The sequence below is a fragment of the Vitis riparia genome, chromosome 14 (assembly GCF_004353265.1).
Source record: "Vitis riparia cultivar Riparia Gloire de Montpellier isolate 1030 chromosome 14, EGFV_Vit.rip_1.0, whole genome shotgun sequence".
Taxonomy (NCBI): domain Eukaryota; kingdom Viridiplantae; phylum Streptophyta; class Magnoliopsida; order Vitales; family Vitaceae; genus Vitis; species Vitis riparia.
In genome coordinates this window covers 26,845,545-26,864,780 of record NC_048444.1, presented here as the reverse complement: position 1 = coordinate 26,864,780, position 19,236 = coordinate 26,845,545, and the positions used below count along the sequence as shown (strand labels likewise).

Below are 19,236 nucleotides of genomic sequence, written 5' to 3'. Positions count from 1 at the left end.
CGGTGTTTTTCTCTTGACATTTCAGGAATGAAAGACAAACGGAAAACAGAGAAAACGTTTTCTGTGGTTTCCCAAACCGAGAAGCAGCAATTTTCCATCATCAGAATTCGAACTTGAACAAACGATTCTACACAATCTTCATTGAGACGGCCACATAAATGCTGGTTTTTTATTCAGATTGTGTTTTAAACAGATTTTGACGCCAAAACTGTGTCGTTTTGAAGGTATCCGAAATGGGTTTCGCTGAAGTTGGGGTTTGCGTTAGGTTCCGATGATGGTTGTTTTGAGGGATTTGCTGCATGGGTTTTTCTGGGTTTTGGATTTCCGGAGTGGGTTGTTTTGTGTTTTCTGGTTTTGATCATTTATCAGTTCAGAAAGTTGATGTTTTAGAGAAAATTTAGGGTTTTTCGGGTGTTTTTTTTTCCTTAGAGATGGGCAAGTTTACTGGGTTTGATGGCGGTGAGGCTCGCTATTGCTCTGATGATGATCAAAACATTGATATTGATGTTGCTCTTTCTTACATTGTAAGGGTTTTTATTTTTCTAAACTTTTTTCTAATTTTTGTGTAGTTTGAATAAATATCTATTTATTCATTCTGTTAATACTTTGGATGTAAGTGATATGTTCAAATTTATTTGTTTGCTTATTTAATTTATTTTTGAATGTTTAGGTGTGTTTTTGGGGTGTTTGATTGGTGGGAAAATAAAATGGAAGAAAAAGAAAAAGATGATAAATGTATCGATTCCCCAAAGGTGCCAAGATTAACATCAACTCAGCCTAGTAGTTGTATTAGGACCATTTTCCCCCCTGCTTGGCTGCTGAGGAAACTTTGAAGAAGAAAATGATTAAAATTATAAATTTCTTGGTTTATGTTATTTTAGTTAAAAAGAAAAAAGAATAAAAAAGATACTAGTAAAACTCTCAACTTCAGTTGAAAGGGGGATTTTCATGGTATGAAGAATTGGAGATTCAAACTTGTGGTTTATTCTCTTTCCTGCCTTGTCCTTGGCAACTAAACAGAGTACTCTGGAAGTAGTGTTGTTAAGAAAGGAGCAAGATTTAGGAATTGGAGGTGTGGTTTTAAGGCAGTGTTTGACTGTAGAAGCCTAAATTTTATTTACTCGGATTCCTCATACCAGTTTAAGAGATCATATCTGTTTTGAGGCTCTTCCTTTGCAAATTCAATCATGTTGATTTAGTAATTTAAAACAATGAAAATAAAAATGATAGGTGGGAATGATTTGCTCACTGTTTTTTCTAATCTTAATTGCAGTTAATTAAAAATATTAGACATGTAAAGCAATCCTGTAAGCAGTAAGGACATTATTTGTCTCCATAAGTTATATTGAGTTGCTTCTCCCATCTTTTAAAAAATTATGGACATTACTCAACTGGAAGAACCCTAGATTACTGGATTTGATCAGTTCTTTTATTCTTCTTGAATATATTCCATATTGGGATACCAATACAATAGTACAAGGAAGTTCTCAGGACATGAGACCACTTCTTTGGCATTCAGTTTCAAATTCTTAAGTACTACAAATATGTGATTCTACTTGTCTATCATGTTCATACCATAAAATGTATTGTTATATGTTCTCATTATTATATATCATATCACATTATTAATATATGTATAATATATAGAATATTTATCATTCATAAGATTATGGAGTGTGTGCACGTGTATAACCATTAATTTTTCGCATTTTTTTAGATATATTCTTGCTTATTTTGTGCCTTCTTCTCCAAATTTTTATAGTAGGTAAAAAAATAATTCAAGGATTCTGGTGTTTCCATGAAATCCTTTTCCAATCCCTAGATTATCTTTTCTGCTTGTATAAAAGGCAAGCATGCTCAATTTCATTCAATTTCAGCTCCATTTTGTGTCAAAAAGATAACCAATTAGTGGATGTAGTGTATTTCTTGACCGGTGTTTTTAAAAACTATCGAGGCTTATGCCTTAAGGCTTGCATCAAGGTGAGGCATTGTGAATTAGCCTTGAGGCTATAGCCTTATTATTGGCTTATTGTGAGTTTTAAGCATCATCCTATGAGGCTTACAACCTTGAGGCTATAGTCACGAAGTTGTTAAGGCTTAAGCCTCAAATACTCACTGGGTTCTTATGGGTTTGGGGGCTTTTTATGCTTTTCACATATATTTTATAAGTGGCTTTAGCCTCAATAATCAATGGTTTTTAATGTGTCTTGTGCTTTTGTATACTTTTGTTATAGATTAATAAGTTAGTCTTGACGCAAGGTTGGGTTAAAACCTTTTACAAGATAAGGGCCAAAAAAGAAAAAAATAAATAAAATAAAAAAAGGAAGGAAAAAGAAAGATTGAGAAGAAATAAAGGAGTCGTTGGTTGCAATAGTGGCTAGGTTTATATATAATTATTTCTTATCATTGATAAATAAAGATAAAAGCTAATTAGATATGATGATGATTCCTTGGCCTAGCAATGATAGTGATGGTGGTGCTGAAGTTTATTTGATGGAGCTATGATAGAGAGTTAGATGTTGGAAGAGAGAAAGTTAAACTAAATTGAATACTATTGAAAATAACAACAATTAAATGTTCCTATTATTAATTTTATGGTTTTCTTTTATTTCTATTTATGCAACTTTATTAGTAATTTTTTTATTTATTTATTTGTATTAAAGTTGAGGCTTGCCCCTTGTTTTGCCTCAAAGCTTAGATGTCATTCTCCCTTAACACTTAGGCCTCATTGCACCTCAAGGCATAGGCCTTGCCTCGTTTGGGCAAAACACCTCAATTCCGCCTTTGGTCTTTCAGAACATTGTTTTTAATTGATTAATGCGTCCTGAGGTCCACTAACAGAGTACCCATATACCTACCCTTTTTGGAGAAAAATATGTGTATGCAAAGGAGTATTATTTATTGCATTATTCAAATCAGTTTTGTTTGGAAAAATCAGAGTGTGGGATTTAATAAAGTTGTTTTTTGTGAGATTCAAATGTATAATTGCAAGATTAATCAGATAAAGGATTAGGCATAAAATTTAAAACATTTGGGGTTGGATTGTGATTTGATTCTTAAATCTAGCGGGGTCATGAATTGAACTTCCTTTCTGGGATACTTACAGCTACACGTTGTATACATCTATGTTTGTTGATAATGAAGTACTTTGCAATTTGTGTTTCTTGTCATTTCTCTCCATGCTAGTTTTATGTTCTCTTGTTGCATTGAATTAATGAAGTTAATTATTTGGCTACTGGTTTTAATAGGATGAGAGGCTTCAAGATGCCCTTGGACATTATCAAAAAGATTTTGAAGGTGGAGTTTCTGCCGAGAATTTAGGTAAGTGTTGCATCATGGAAACACGCATGAATTCTATTTGATACTCTTGATGTGATGTTTTGGGGATTAATTCATTCTTACAGGAGCAAAATTTGGTGGGTATGGTTCATTTTTACCCACTTATCAGCGCTCTCCTCTTATGTGGTCTCACCAAAGGACTCCACAGAAAGTTCAGATCCAAAACATTTCCAAACCTAGCAATCTCCCATCAAAGGTTTTTTTCCATAAAATTCTGCCATTTTTCTTCTTATTAGTTCTTCTGCAGGAATGAGCAAACTGTGGATCACTTCTTTCTTCTAGGTGAATAATTCTATTTTACGTTATCCTTTGGTGTATGTTTCTGAACAGGGAGCCCATCAGAGCTCTGTAGTTCTCTCAAGTGGACTTAGACATGCTTCAATCACTCCACCACTGCCTGTATCAAGGACTTCTTCTGTGGATAGTTCAATTAAATTTCATACTTCAGGGGAATCTGCTCCTAAATGTGAAATCATAAACCTGCCAAATTCTAGGTCTGATCAGAAAAGTCTGAAGGTTCGGATTAAAGTGGGCTCAGATCATATAAAGGCTCAAAGAAATGCTGCTATTTATAGTGGTCTTGGTCTTGTTACATCTCCATCTTCCTCATTGGAGGATAGCCCTTCAGAATGTGAAGGGAATTTCCCTGAATCTCAAGAAACCCAGGCTGAATCTCCCTCCAGCATTATTAAGGTGAATTTCTTCCAATATTTTAAATATCATGTTTGCATTTCTCTATGTTGGACATTTTGTGATTCAGTTGTGTCTCTTGGTGTTGATGACGTAATGAAGCAGATCATGACTTCTTGTCCTGTTCCTGACGGTGTATTGGTATCACCCCTGGATGATAGTTTTACTTGCTTAATGGAAGAGGAAGGCCTTGTAGACGTTAGGATATCTCATCATGTTGAGGAAAGTTCTTCCCCTTTAGTAAACAAGTTTGCTACCATTAGGGGTGGTGGAGAAGCGTTTGGAGATAATGAGATTCAGCAGAGGGGTAAAAATGTGAGGTTGACAGAATTGGAAGATGAGAGTTATGAGGATCCCTCTAATGGCACCAATACTCATCTGAAGAAAGGAGATGCTGAGACCTTGACGGGTGATTCCTTGAAGGTTCTGTATCCATCCAAAGGAAATGGTAAAGTCAATGGCGTAAAAGAAGGTCCTGTTAAGGGATCTGAAATCAATAAGAGTGTGGTAAAGGACAGCTCTAATTTAGAAAAGGAGGAAGCCTTAGAGTTGGCATCAATTGTGGAAGCTAGCAGGACTGATAAGTGGAATGCAAAGACAAGTTTGGTAGAAAGGGTTCAGAAAGATAAAAAAGCAGGTCGTATTATTACAAACGGTGGTGGGCCCAAAGGGGAGAGTAGTTATGATTTATTTAAAGAAAATTGCGACATCCCCGAGGGAAAGAAAGATTTTAATGGTGGGGCAAGCGGTCCTCCTAGAAAGAAATTTGATCAGAAGGCTAAATCCCCTCTGCAAGATGGAATGAGAATTCCTCTTGGGAAGGAACAGCCAGCTTCTAGTTGCAAAAAGAAATCGAAGGGAAGCCAAAGAAAGGGCACCTCAGCCTTGGAGTTAACAAGGGAAAGCTTGAGGGTTGATTCTTCTGCAGCACCGGAAGATATGGTTGCTCATCGAAAATATGTTCCATATAAAAGTAATCGGGATGACATCAAATCACAGAAGGATTTGATGAAGGTCAAAGAAAGTCAAGCTCATTTGATTGGGAAAGAAAAACTTGAAAAGAAGGAAATTAGAATGGTTCCGTTGGAGACTTCTGTTAAAGAAAAAAATTCCTCTAAGCTTAGGGTTTTCATGAAAGAAACCTGTGCATCCAGTGATAAATTAAAGGAAAGATCGGGAGGTAAAAAGTCCAGTTGCCCATCAACATTCGAAGCACATCAAGAAGTTTCAAAAACTTCTGCCCTAACAGGAAATGGGTCCATTTCTGGTGCATTTCCTACTGAGGTTGCTCCGGTAGTCATACAGGAAAATTGGGTATGCTGTGACAAGTGTCACAAGTGGCGGCTTCTCCCGTATGGTGAAAATCCTAACTGTCTCCCGAAGAAGTGGCTGTGTAGCATGCTATATTGGCTGTAAGTTCTCTCTATGCTTCATCTTCTCCTCTTATTTTATTTATTTATTTATTAGTGTATGTGGAGGGCTGGGGGATGGTGTGGGGAGAAAGATGGAGTTGCATGATTTGGATTGAAATTTGTTGTTGATATTTTATTTTGCAAACATCTATAGCCTCACTATGCTCCCAATATTAGACATGTAGGCATTATTATGACTTGACCAATCATGCAATGCCCTTATCTTGGGACTTACTACTACAAAACTAGGTCAATGCTCCACTAACTTGGCACATGGTACTTCCTACCCTTGGATTGCAATCCAGGGAAATTTTCATACTCCCTCCTGTGCTCACAATCTCCATATCTCTTAGTATGTCATATTTTTAAAAGTCTGGGTGTGGATGCCTAACTCTAGGTAGAAGCTTGAGTATATTGGATGATCATCAAGTGCGAATGTCCAAAAGTGGTGGGTACAGAGGGGTTCTCTCTTATTTTGCCTCCAGGTCAGGGTGAAACCATATGTATCTGAGAGGCATGGGTACTTTGCTCTTGTCATGTAGAAAGGTTAATGCTCCTCCAGACTGTGTGTGGCCTGATGATCTTCTATAGAATCTATACCTTCTAAAAGGTGTCATCTTTGACTTAGTCCTACTCCTACGGCGCTAATGTGCTTGGGTCCAATACCGAGCTGCCGCATCTTGTGGTGGGACTAAGTCTCCCACTACTGAGTGTTTTGAGACTAGTTTGAGGCTTTTAGTTCCATGAGTAGAGTTGAAGGCCTGCCGGCCTTTATTACTTATCACTCTGCATTGTTTTTCCTCAAATTTGGACATCTCATTGTCCTACATGGCTGACCTTAAACATTTGTCGATAAATTGTTATTTAGAATGAGCAAGGGTTGTGAAGTGAGGAGAATCCTTGAGAAAAAATTTCAGATCTGGAGAGATTTTTCCAGAAGCTAACCAAACAGACGTGAAAAGTTCTTCCCAAGCCTCATGATGGAACATCATCTAGATAAATGGAGATGTTTTTCCTGTATCCCTAACAGAGTACTTAGTTGTGATGCTTTCTCTGTCTCTCCATACACACACATAGGGAGAGATGACATATTTATTTATAAAACCTGATCATTGTTCTTAAACTTCCCCAGGCCTGGAATGAACCGATGTAGTGTCAGTGAGGAGGAGACAACAAATGCGCTGAATGCATTGTACCAGGTTCCTGTCCCTGTTCCTGAGGTCCAAACTATTCAACCGGTCCATACTCATGGAGCTGCATCTGGGGCAACCTTGGCTGATGCTAGGAATCTTGGTCAAAACCACCAATACCATAGTTTTGATGCTGCGTCCAGCGGTGGAAAGACAAAACATGGTACAAAGCCAGTATCAAATGTAGCGAGACATAGCAGTTTCATGAACCTTTCAAACTCCTCAAGTGACCAACCTGCCTCCACTAAAAGAAGTCTAAAGCATGCGGACAAATCCCCTCTGGAGTTCAACACAGAGGAAAGATCGGGTACTGACACTTAAACTAGATTACTCATAAAATGAGTACCAACTGCGTAATTGCTGCAATTGACTTGGCTATCAAAATGATACTTGTATTATGTATGATGAATTGAATTATATGGTTATCGAATTTTATATGGCATGATGAACTTCCAGAACATTACATATAAGCATGTCTTGATCCCAGTTTTTCACTATAGGTTTCAACAAAATTTAATGAATTTATTTCATTTATTTGATGTTAAGTGTCATTAAGAGAGCAACCGTTGCCTTTTCCATGTTAACCCTATTGTCACGATTACCCTCATGGCAAAAGGGATGAACACAGTGTATCAAGATTAAGACAGATTAGAAAACAAATATTAAATATAATTTGAAATAAATTTAGATTTAGTTACCTATTTAAGTAAAAAAAAAAAGAAAAAGGGTGAACAAGCTTGCTAAGATACTCAATGTGTATACAATGATACAATCATGTTTACAACTCATATGAATGACAAAAGGATACGAACTATACATGATGTGTTACCCAATATAAAATCCTGACAGAAAAAAAAAATGCAAAGGAATTGCCAATTTTTTATTACAACCACTAATTTGCTAATATTTTCCTCAGTCTAATTATAGCTAGATGTATTAGTTGAACATTCTTTTAATAGAGTGTAGTTACTAGTCCAACATATCTTTGATCACCAACAAAATTCTTGAGAAGTAACTCAAATTTGAAAAGAAGGCACTAAAGAATAAAGAGTCCTCAAAATAACATAAATTATTACTAATATTTATGAAAAGACTGCTAACTTATATTCCTCCTGATAATGTAGTGTATGTTATAAAACATTTTTTTGCTAATCATGTGTACTGTCAAACATTATCTTTGCAAGTTGTAGTGAATTGATAAAGAAATTGGACAGAAGTCAAGAGAAAAGTTAGAAAGTATTAAATTCTTACTACTTGGGTTGGCTACAGGAATCCTTCTTAACTCTTTCGCTGTATCTAGTGTTATAAACTCCAATGAATCATATGTCATCATGTATTTTCTAACCATCCTGCCCCTGGTTGATTTTGATATTTCTTTTGTTCATTTAGGAAAAAAAAAAAAACACACACACACACACGTTAGAAAAAGCTCATAATACAGGATCTAAGGTAATTTACATAAAGAAAATTTTCAAGCACCCACCTTATGTTATCCAACCTCTTGGGACTTGAATTATAGTCCTCTGATCTTGTAGATCTTGGCAAATACTGACATCTTTAAGTCTTTGGGGGAAATACTTGAGAGGAAGATGTTAAGAAATGGGAGAACAGAAAATGTGAATAAGAAGCTAAGGGGAAATATGGAAAAAGTGACAAATGGGGTTTTCTGCCTTTTAAAATTGAAGAATGTTGATCTTGTTAATGTTGCATGTTTTCGTGACTGTGTTGTTTTTCTCTGCTGAGACTTGCTGATGTGTGATAGTGAGGAATATTCACTTGGAAAATAGTGAATATGTTGTTTATCCGTATCAAGCTATCGGCTTGGCAATGAGCTGACAAATACAGTCAGATATCATATATATGTGCCAATAATTAGACACTGATGTCTACTCTCAATGTCTAATTAAATAGGGATGTATTTCTCTTTGTTAGATTGATGGTGATACTTTTCTGTAGCCCTAATTTGTTTTGTCACTCCCACAGCCATTTATCAGGGTGGATAATTGGTGTATTTTTTTGTTTTTTTCGGCAGGTGATGCAAAGCTATTGAAAATGAAATGCAAGAGAGAGGCTGATCAAGATGGTTTTAGAGTGTCTAAGAAAATCAAGACAAAGGGCATGCATTATATTGATGGAGATCAAAGTCTAGGTAGATTGGAACCTGAAATTGACACTCAGAAGCATAATGAATACTCTTCTTCCAGGGATTCAAAGGGTATCACAAAGAAACTGAAGAACCAGGTTAAGAAGAGTGTGACTATGGAAGAGCAAAATAAAAGATATGTTGCAGGAAAAAAGAAAAAATTGATGGACTGGCAAGATAGTCAGTTTTCCTTGGAGACTGTTCCTAGTAACGGGCATCAGTCTGAAGCCAAGTGGATTGTGGAGAAGCAGAATAGTGGCAGTGAACATGGAAAAGGGAAGAAGCCCAGGAGATCAGAGTTAGAGAGAAAGGAATCCATTGCAAGTATCCCTGATGGTAAACCAAACAGAAAAGGTACAGTTGCCAGGATCCTTTTGTCAAGTCGCAAAGATGATCCTGTAGATGGCAATAGTTCATATGAAGAAGGAAAAAGCACCGAAAAGGACCAGCCCTTGGCACAAAGTCATGGGAACAACTTATCACGACAGGCCATTGATTGCAAGACTTCTTCGAGAAGGGATTTTCCATTTAGACAGCCTCCCACGGCAGCCACCTCTAGCTCATCTAAAATTTCTAGCTCCTGTAAAGTTAAAGTCAACTCCCAAGAAGTTAAAGGCTCACCTGTGGAATCAGTTTCTTCTTCTCCTTTGAGGATGTCCAGCAGAGAAAATTTTAGAACAAACCTTTTGGGGAAGGATGATGCTACTGGTGCAGATTTCTTTCTCATGAATAATCCTAGAAGTTGCTCAGAAGCTGAGGGCGATGGTGAAAATGTTGTGTCTGGGAGAGCTAGGAAGGAGAAAGCTTTCTCTTCCAATCATCAAAGATCAATGAAATCCTCATTGTTTGATTATCAGGACAGGATAACTGATCATAAAACACATGGAAAAGTTAAAGTATGTACTGTACATCCTTCTAAGCTCCCAAACACCCAATTGGTGAACAGTTCCATTGATAACTATGAACAAGATAAAGAGAGAGTAAACAACCTTCACTTCCATAATGGGTCTGTTTCTGAGAATTTTGGGAAGGTATTCTCTTCACAGGCCAAAGAAAAGCACTTGACTTCTAAATCTGGTTCCAATAGAGACAGGATCAAAGCCTCTGATTCACATAAGGAGCAGAAAGAGCTGTTCCTAGCCAAGAGCGTGAAGTATGAGGTGGAGAATGAATTCAATGATAATGCACCCCACAAAGAAGAAATGAGGGATATGAAGTTTAAAATTGAGGGAGGTTATGGCATTAAATCTGATAAGGCTGAGAAAAATTGTGTTGGTAAGAAAGTTTCTGCAGGGAAACGTGCTAGTGAAAGTTGTAAAATAGAGAAGCAAACTAAATTTGAAGAACATGACAATCTGCATGGAAAATCAAATACCATTTGCCAAAAGGATGGTGGATCTACTATGCAGCAGAACCGCAAGGTTGAAAAGTCCTTGAAGTGTCTTTCTGCAGACAGCACTGATCAAGTTGAAGTAGCCTCTGGGAAAAGGTATTCACCAAATCTACCCCTTACTCAATATACACTAGAAACATGCTTGTGGTGTTCCCAACCTATACCTGATTCTAGGACAGGAAGTGGATCTGATGTATTTACATTGAATGGTTCTGATTGCAGCGATGCTGCAAAGGCCGCAAAACAGCATGGGGAGTCTGAAGGTCTAAATGGAATTCATGTTGGTTCAAGAGATCCCACTCCTAACAGGCATGGGGCCAGGGATATTGTTGCTCCAAATCCTGTTAAACAGGGTACCTCCATTCGTGCAGCACGTAATGCCTTGAAAGAAGCTAAGAATCTTAAACATTTAGCTGATCGACTTAAGGTATTTTTGTGTTTTTCCTCCTTATTCTTATTTTTAGATTTTTTTTTTTCTTTTCATTTTCATGATATGGCTATAGCTAAAATGTAATACTTATTTGTATGTCTTTATCGTGCTTTGAAGATTTCTGGGTCAGGACTCGAAAGTACCGAGCTTTTCTTCCAGGCAGCTTTGAAGTTTCTTTATGGGGCAACACTTTTAGAACTTTGCAACAGTGAGGGTGTCAGCTGTGGGGAGATGTCATCAATAGAAGTATTCAATAGTACTGCAAAACTATGCGAGTAAGTATTTAATGCAAACTAAGTCAAAGAAAATGAAGGATTAGAAAAATGAAAAGTATGACCAAAATGAAAAAAAAAAAATGGAGAAAGAATTTAGAGAAATGGTGGTATACCTGATGTGCCCAATGTAGGGGATCTATGATTGAACCTTATCAAGGCTCTTTTGTCTTGCGGATTGGTGATGTCCTCTTAGAAACTTTCTAGTGTGTGCATGTCTGTACCTTCTACAGTTTTGCCTTGAGCCAGGAAAACGGGGGAAAATACATTTCAAATGAGTTACTAGAAAATTGATTTCTTTATCTTTTTCGTTTTCTGTGTCTAGGCAAACAAATTTAAGGTGCCTAGAAGAAAGGGGGACACCAATAAGGGAAAAAGTAAACAGAAAACTGAATGAAAGCAAACTACTCCTGGAACAATCAATGAAATGCAGAGAAGACAGATCAGCAACCTCCAAAGAATCCCCAGTCTAGTCAAAATAAGGATCTGAGAGAAGATTATTCTATAGACTGATAAGAACTGCTCCAAGTCTTTGGAAGGCTTTCCGTTCTCCTCTTACCAAATAATCTAAAACAGCCATAACCTGGCTGTTTTCCACAGCTTTTTTGTGCCTTTTACCCCCCAAAACTCCCAGGCCAACCAAGTATTATCTCCTTTCATTCATCTCTTGCCAAATGGTACCATTTCATGCTAGGCATTCTCCAATTTTATATCCTGATTCTTCAAAAAATAAAGAATGAAGAACTGCCTATCTAAGACAGTAACTGATAATAATAACACACAATGAAGACCTTTTTAGGTTTTGCTTTTGACCTTGGTGCACCTTGTATATTTTCTTTGTACTAGGTTATGGCCCTGTTTCCATTACACTTTATATAATTCAAATTATTATTTATAAAATTAAAAAAAGAAAAAAAGAAAAAAAAAGGGTGGGGGGGGGGACCTGTGTGGGGAACTATTTTTCAGGTTGATTTCTGCTTGGTTTTACTTGGTTGTTTCTCAGATGGACCTTTTTGTTTTTTGGAATAAGAATAACCTTATTCAGCTCAGTTGAGGTTCAACATCTCTTGCAAAATATCTGGCCTTTGGTTTATCATAATTTGGAGGTTTTGTTTTGCTGTTGTTGTATCTGTGCTCCTAATTTGGTTCCACAATGCCTTGGTACAACTATAATTTGCAGGTATTGTGCCCATGAGTTTGAGAGATGGAAAAGCATGGCTTTTGCTGCTTTGTCATACAAATGCATGGAAGTGGCATACATGCAGGTGGTCTATTCCACTGATTCCATTGCCAGCAGGGACCGAAATGAGTTGCAGATGGCCCTAGAGATGGTTCTGCCAGGTAATAATTAAGTAGCCTTGGTCTGAAAGTTTAATGCTTATAGGGAAGTTATGGTTTGGAAGGTTAGTTAGAAGTTTTTTAATAAAATTTATTGGAGAAAAAAATATGGCAAAGCCCATTTGTATGTAGAAACAAAAAGAATTCCCAATAAACAGAAACATTAATATCAAGAAAGTTAAAAAAATTTATACTGCTGCCCGTATGAACAAGGGTCCATGGGCCATATCCTTTTACTGGAGGACTGAGTGTTCCTCATTTTCAAGGTAAATTAATGCTTATTTGATGTTTACCTTGGCTCAAATTTTTTTTAAAAAAAAGAGAGAAAAAAAAAAAAGAAGAAAAAGTTGTTTAACTATTCACTACTATTCTTGCCTAGTATTTGTATGCCATGTAATGTTTAAATGAAAAGAAATATTGATAGTTTTTCCCCTTTCTACTTTATTGTATGTATTATGCTATATGATTGGTCTTGCATCCTCTCCTTTATTGAGTTTAATTTTTGCTTATTATTAAAAACAGGGCAAAAGTTGTTCCGATTTTAGCTCTCTATCGTTGAGGCCATGCAGAAAATAGAAGCTAAAAGAATAAAGGTGTTTGATATTTGTTAAAGTTATCATTGTGAAACATAGGGGAACTGAAAATAGCAAATGCTCCATTTCCTTTTTTACAAAATATCGACTTCTAGGGGCAACGAGAAGAAAGAAACTGCTTGATATTGTTTTTAGCTGTCAAAATGGTTAGTTAGCGTGAGAATGCAATGAATGTAATAAGAAGACATAGTTTTTAATCACTTGGTCTGGAATGAGTTCTGTGAAAAATAATTCCCCAGGTGTATCAAGGCTATGATTAGGTTACATCTAAGTGCTTACTTTTTGTGGCCATTGACTCTGGCTACAAAATTCAGATGAGCGAAATAGTTGAACCATTGACTCAAGAAACCCATTTTGAAACTGAAAAGCATGTTACACATTAATTAAAAAAAATGAGTTTATTGATTGAAATACATGTTGTGGCATTTTGAGAGACTAGCTGTTGCCTCATTACATTTTCCCTTCCTTTTATTTGTTATTTATTTGACAATTATTCAGATCGCTGTTTGGGCAGTCTATTCTGGAATGGATCTTGAGGTCCCTTTTTTTTTCATTTTCAGTTCATAAATGTTTATAATTTTACTTCTTTTGATGCAAGTTCTTTCATTTTATCTTGTTCTCAGTTGAGTCCCCATCATCCTCTGCCTCTGGTGTTGATAACTTAAACAATCAAGCAGCAATTGATAAGATGGATATACCCAAGGATGCCAGTTCTCAAGTTATGGGAAATCATGTTATTGCTGCCAGAAACCGACCCAACTTTGTGCGGCTGCTTGACTTTGTATGTATAATTAACTTCACTTTCTGAATGCTTTTTACTTTTATCATTGTGAAAATCCTAGTATAGGAAAACTGTGCTTTCGAATAAGAATCTTGAAAAAGTATTCCTACTTTTTCTCTAGACTCTAGAGGTGGGACCATTTCGTAATTTTTTTTCAAATGCTATGGCCTCGCAGTATGTGTAGTGAGTTGCTAGGATCTGGGAGATTGTCCATTTTTTTTACCAGTTTTGCCTAGTCATGGTAAACATTTGCTTGCTTTTGCCCTTATAATACATTTTCGTTCACAGGTATTTTAATTAGGGAATGGATATCTCATATCCAAGTATAATATCACCATGTTTGATTGCACATAACTTGGGAAACTTCATTTTCCTTGAATATGAATTCACCTCAAATTTGGGAAAATGCCCCCGAATGACTAGGTATTTTTTTATTCTTATTTCTATCGAATGAAGATAAAAGAAAAGTGGACAACTTATTTCATTCATTTCTTCGTTTAAACTAGATCCAATTTTTATAAATATTACTTCGGGGTTATTGTGTAAATCTACACTAATTCCCAAGTAATTCTCAAAATAACCAAACTCAATAATAGAAATGAAATTCCATGGGAATTTCAAGTTCTCAACTTTATCCAAACATCAGAATAGAAATCTCATATCCATTTTATGCTAGGAACTTATTTCTGAAAATATGATTGCTGGTGAATCAAACCCATTCTTAGGGTATGTGTAAGGAGTGCAAAGTATGTGGGATTCACTAGCAGCATAGAGGGTTGCTGATGCACTTCTAGATATCTGAGGTCTGAACATCTCTTTCATGGTGAGTCAGACTCATTGATCTCGAGAGAAAAAGTAGGATATAACAGCAACCAATGAATGCCTTTTTCTTCTGAGATCAACATTAGGACAATTTTTTGCCTCGGTATCATGGTGTTAAGCTGGTTATAAAAGGTTGGGACCATCATGCTGTTTACCATATCTATAAGTGTGGAGGCCTTTGTCTATGAAAATACACAAACAAGTAAATTCTTTTAGTGTGTGGTGCTAATCAGGAGGAGATGTAATTTGCCCCAACATGCCAACCCTAATTGTGCCACTTCTAGTTGTCAATCGTTAACATGACACACATTACCTGTTCACATAGACTCCCATGTTGGTGCTGGAACTACCTTGGTGTTGTACTGTGTATAGAATCTTTTAATTTCATAAACTTGATGTCCACCTTACATTTTATTTTAGTTTTTATCTTATTCTTTAAATGTCTTTACATGTTTCAGGCACAAATTGTTAGTTTTGCAATGGAAGCCTCATGGAAATCACAGAATGCTTTCGCAGCTGCTAATGTGGTTCTTGCAGAGGCTGGGAATGAAGAGGGTATTTCTTCTGTTAAGAGGGTCCTTGATTTCAGCTTCCATGACGTAGATGGATTCTTACGTCTTGTACGCCTTGCAATGGAGGCTCTTGCCCCTTAGCACTTGAAGTCCTGGTACATCCATGCAGAGTATGCCAAGCCAGTGAAAGTATTTTGATTCCCCTCTTTATATGCAATAATGAAGGTGACAACAGGGAAATAGATCTATGTAGCACACTCTTCTGTGGAGAAACCTGCTATCACCAGTTCCTTTCTGCTGCATGTATAAAAAGTTGGATTTACTACTCAAATTTTAATTTACTGTTTGTTGGCCTTGAGATGGTTTTTTCCCATTGGATGAGAGAGAGATTGATAATTGAGCTTCTTGGAGAGACCTGCTATCACCAGTTCCTTGCTGCATGTGTAAAAAGTTGGATTTACTAACTTAATAATTTATTTTATGTTTGCTGTCCTTGAGCTGGTTTTTCCCAATGGACAAGGGATAGATTGATGATTGGGCTTTGGCCATAAGGTTCAGAGATTATTTTATTCACTGGTGCGGCTTTGAGTCCCTTAAAATAGGAGGGATAAGAGTGGGAGGATCAATATCATTTATAAGAAAATTGCAATTTCATTATCTTCTATCTTGGAACCAAGAGAGGAGCAAGTAATTGGCTAAGATGTTGGGGAACTCTTAGTTTTATTATTTATTTCTCATTTTTATTTTTTTGAAAGGAAGAATTCTGGGAAAATTGTTAACCCCAGTTTTACTAACTCTACCAACTAATGTCATTCAAATAGAGAGGAAAGTGGAATTTTATTTTTGGGGGTGAAATATGGAGATAAAGGTAGGAATTTTTGGAAGGAAGGCAGCTGTCCAGGAGATACTGGGTTGTCACTGCAGCTGTAGTGGTTAACATGTGTCCTTGATTAAAGAGATAAAGTGTGAAGAAGTTAAAGTTGTGTATAGAGAAAACAAGGAAAGAGTGATATTTATACTGGATTTTGAGATGGATCAGCAGAAAATATCTTTGTATAGTGAAATAATGCAGTTCTGGTATTCTACATAGACTTTGCATGGCAATGGAATTTAGCACAGATTCCCTGAATTTTGCTCGTTGTCACAAAGGTATGCTGAATTTTAACTCACTCTCACTCTGTTTTTCTGTCTGTCTGTCTCTCTCTCTCTCTCTCTCTATCTACCTATCTATCTATCTCTCTCTCTCCCATACACGCACACACATATTCATACTATGGGTGCAGGGGGTGATGAGTTTTGTCATATATACAAAAAACTATGCAAGGATTCGGGGGGTTCCATCATATCTACAAAAACAAAAACAAAAAGAAACAAACAAAAAAACAAAAAGGCCAAAAACCAAAAAAACAACAAAAACAATAAAAAGACTTAAAACCGGGAGTAGCTCAAGTGGTTTTGTTGGGGTTCATAATATGTACCATCTGTTTGCATGCATAAAGATCTGACAGCTAAAAGCTATACTTTCTGGATTTATGCTGGACCAAGGGAAATTGAGGCTTGAATCAAACTTTTCCATGATGTTTTGGTTTCAGTTACAGTTGAAATCTGAATTCTTGTATTGCATTCCATGATGTCATCTAAGCTATGCTTTCATTACTTTCGTATTCAAATTTCTCTTTCTATCTGTATTTTCCATGCTATAATTTCCAGACTGAACAATTAATCCAATGATAGCCACAGGTTGCCTGAAAAACACCTATCCTTCTTGTTGCATCCCAAGGTGCTGTTCAGAAGCCATGTGGAAATTGAATATTCCATTTTGCATTTGATGGCATTTGAAATTTTTAGAATTTGAAAAAATCTGCTGCTTCTATTCTTCTATGACAAAGTGCAATTTAAGTACAGAAAAGGGGCTCCTTTTCAATTTTTTTTATTTTTTTATTTTTTTGGGGTAATGGCTTGATTTGTCTTTTATGTAATTTGTTTTTAGATTTTATATTTTAGAGTAACAGCAAATTCAAATGTTGTAGACTTGCAAAGTACGGTGCTGCTTCTATTTTTGTGTGACCTTGTACATTTAAGAAGGGATCCATTGTCCTGGATTCCTGGTCAAGGGGAGTTGTATGAATAAGGCCGAGTTCCTTTATTATGGGAACTTGATGATTTGTAAAGGACCTAGTCCAAGGTGTAGGGGATGTATGAATAAATCTGAGTTACTTCATTATGGGAACTTGATGATTCGTAAGGGATCTAATCCTAGGTGTAGCTTACTTATAAATAGTAGCTTTTACAAAAATTAATTGTCCGTCATGGTATTGCCACTTTGTTTAGCAGGGAGTCATGAGTTTCAACCTCACAATGTGTTGGCATGGAACTGCACAAGAGGATGCTACAGAACATGATATATATTGTGGGTCCAAATTCTCTACATGTGGGGGCCCACACTTCTCTTCATGCGAAGGTGTGGGGCCACATACAAGGGAGGGTGTTAGAGCACATGATATACATGTGTGGGTATATAGAGTCAGCGAGTCGCATGTGTGAGAAGATGTTAGGGCCCACAATGTAACATAACAGCAATCCTAATAGCTTAAGCATTTAAGAAAATTAGTTGTCTAACAAAAACCAATGAAATACACTACCAATATGGATTATAGAACACAGGCAAAGCAATGGGAGTTTTTGGGTTTCTGTGTTTTTTCATGTGTGATGCCAGCTCTGCATACTCTAGTAACCCCAAAAGAAACTAACAAATTTTGTCATGTACCTTGGTGTTTGTTAAAGCAGATGCTACCAATGACTACTTGGGTTGTGTAATTATCATCAAGTGTATTTTGTGTAGTTTCTATGGCTGGTCATTAGATCTTCACAGGCTATTTTTTATCAGTTGCTGATCAGAAGTTTGGTTGCAGGTTGGCAAACCAGTACAGTTGTGCATCCATGGCAGGAACAGTTTTTGGTGAAAAGTGAACACCCCCGACTGTCCTCCTCATTCTGCTAATTTGTTTTCTTTTTCCCCGTCTAATATGATTTATATACATTGTGCCTTTTGTATAGATCCAGAATTTTGAACTCTCTCCTTGCATGTATCATAACTGCAACATTTTTGAGCTATACAAATAAACTCTTTTTCTTTCTTCTGTCAACAATAGATAATTGTGTATTCATGTGGAGTGTCATTACCCAGTGAGATTCTGAATTCCAACCCTTGAAACAAGAAGCTCAAAATCGCCATGGATGCTTGAAGCCCCAGCCATGTAAATGGTTATCTGGAACAGAACTGGGATTTAGCTCTTGACTTGAAATTTTCTCTGTAAATTATGATTGGAAGTTCCATCAGAAGGGGCCTCTCTGCATGACTCTTTAGAAAACTTTCAAAAGATGTAGCAGATTTTGTGATCTCTTCTGTTGCCTCGACAACCAGATAATGGAGAAAAGACGAAAAATATTGAACCAGTTTGTGTAAACAGCAGAGTAAGGTGTTGAGATGTCTCATCTTCCCCACCAAAACCATGCTCCACAGCCAAGGAAGTCTGCATGTCCAGTTTCATGGTAAGTTCTTTGATACATTAGATCTCTTTGCCTCTTGTTCTTTTGTTGAGAAAATCTCTAGGAGCTTGGGTTGGTTCAAGGGGGCCATTTAGGGTTCAATATTCTCCCTGTGAGAATCATGTAATAACACATTTTCAAACTATACTCAAGGGGGGCTTTGCGGCTAATCGCCTTGATTAGTTGGTTTCTAATTGGGGGTTTACCTTTAATCGGGTTGCACTCAAATTAGAAATAGTGAATGTCCCTTGATCATCATTCCTTTAATGATGCTTTATCATGTTTTCTAGCTTGGATGAACTTTATATGAATGCTACTTGATTATTATTCCAAGCTTGTTGGTTATCATTCTTGGCTTGAGTTGAGCAAGCTTTTGCTCAACCTTTTCAAGGTCTTGTTTGGTAGGGCTTCTTGCTTGAGCTTTAGTTGGGAGTAGGAGTTAAAGCTTGAGTTAAAAAGAACAAATATTGATATTATGAAAATTGTATTAAATGAAAAATAATTTTAGATATATAAGTTATAAAAAGGGTCTATGAGAATATTAAAGTTTATTGGAAGTTGAAAGCGGTTTTACTAAAATCACTAGAATGCAAGCAAAGATAAAAATATATTGATTTTTATATAATATCAGTATTTGCATTTTATGGATGTATCGGGATATATTAGCGGAATAGACATCATTTGGTGTTTTGAAAAAGGAATATGAATATTAAATACATTGGAAATTACATTATATTTTGTATTTTTAAAAAAGGAATATATTTATAGGACT

General features: G+C 36.4%; 1 protein-coding gene across 1 annotated transcript; it reads left to right on the top strand.

Moving 5' to 3' along the window:
* Positions 1 to 14: 14 nt before the first annotated feature.
* LOC117930329 lies at positions 15 to 18,731 on the top strand. The gene is made up of 13 exons (XM_034850936.1): positions 15 to 524; positions 3,249 to 3,321; positions 3,405 to 3,535; positions 3,670 to 4,032; positions 4,135 to 5,441; positions 6,574 to 6,938; positions 8,664 to 10,263; positions 10,390 to 10,594; positions 10,715 to 10,872; positions 12,050 to 12,210; positions 13,424 to 13,581; positions 14,862 to 16,064; positions 17,828 to 18,731. Exons 1-12 carry the CDS (start codon positions 432 to 434, stop codon positions 15,054 to 15,056), a joined length of 4,809 nt encoding a protein of 1,602 aa, XP_034706827.1. The 5' UTR covers positions 15 to 431; the 3' UTR covers positions 15,057 to 16,064; positions 17,828 to 18,731.
* Positions 18,732 to 19,236: the final 505 nt, after the last annotated feature.

Coding starts and splice junctions, on each gene's coding strand:
- LOC117930329 (XM_034850936.1), top strand. CDS start 432: ATGGGCAAGTTTACTGGGTTTGATGGCGGTGAGGCTCGCTATTGCTCT. Junction 10,264..10,389: donor GAAGTAGCCTCTGGGAAAAG/GTATTCACCAAA, acceptor TTCTGATTGCAG/CGATGCTGCAAAGGCCGCAA. Junction 10,595..10,714: donor ATTTAGCTGATCGACTTAAG/GTATTTTTGTGT, acceptor CGTGCTTTGAAG/ATTTCTGGGTCAGGACTCGA.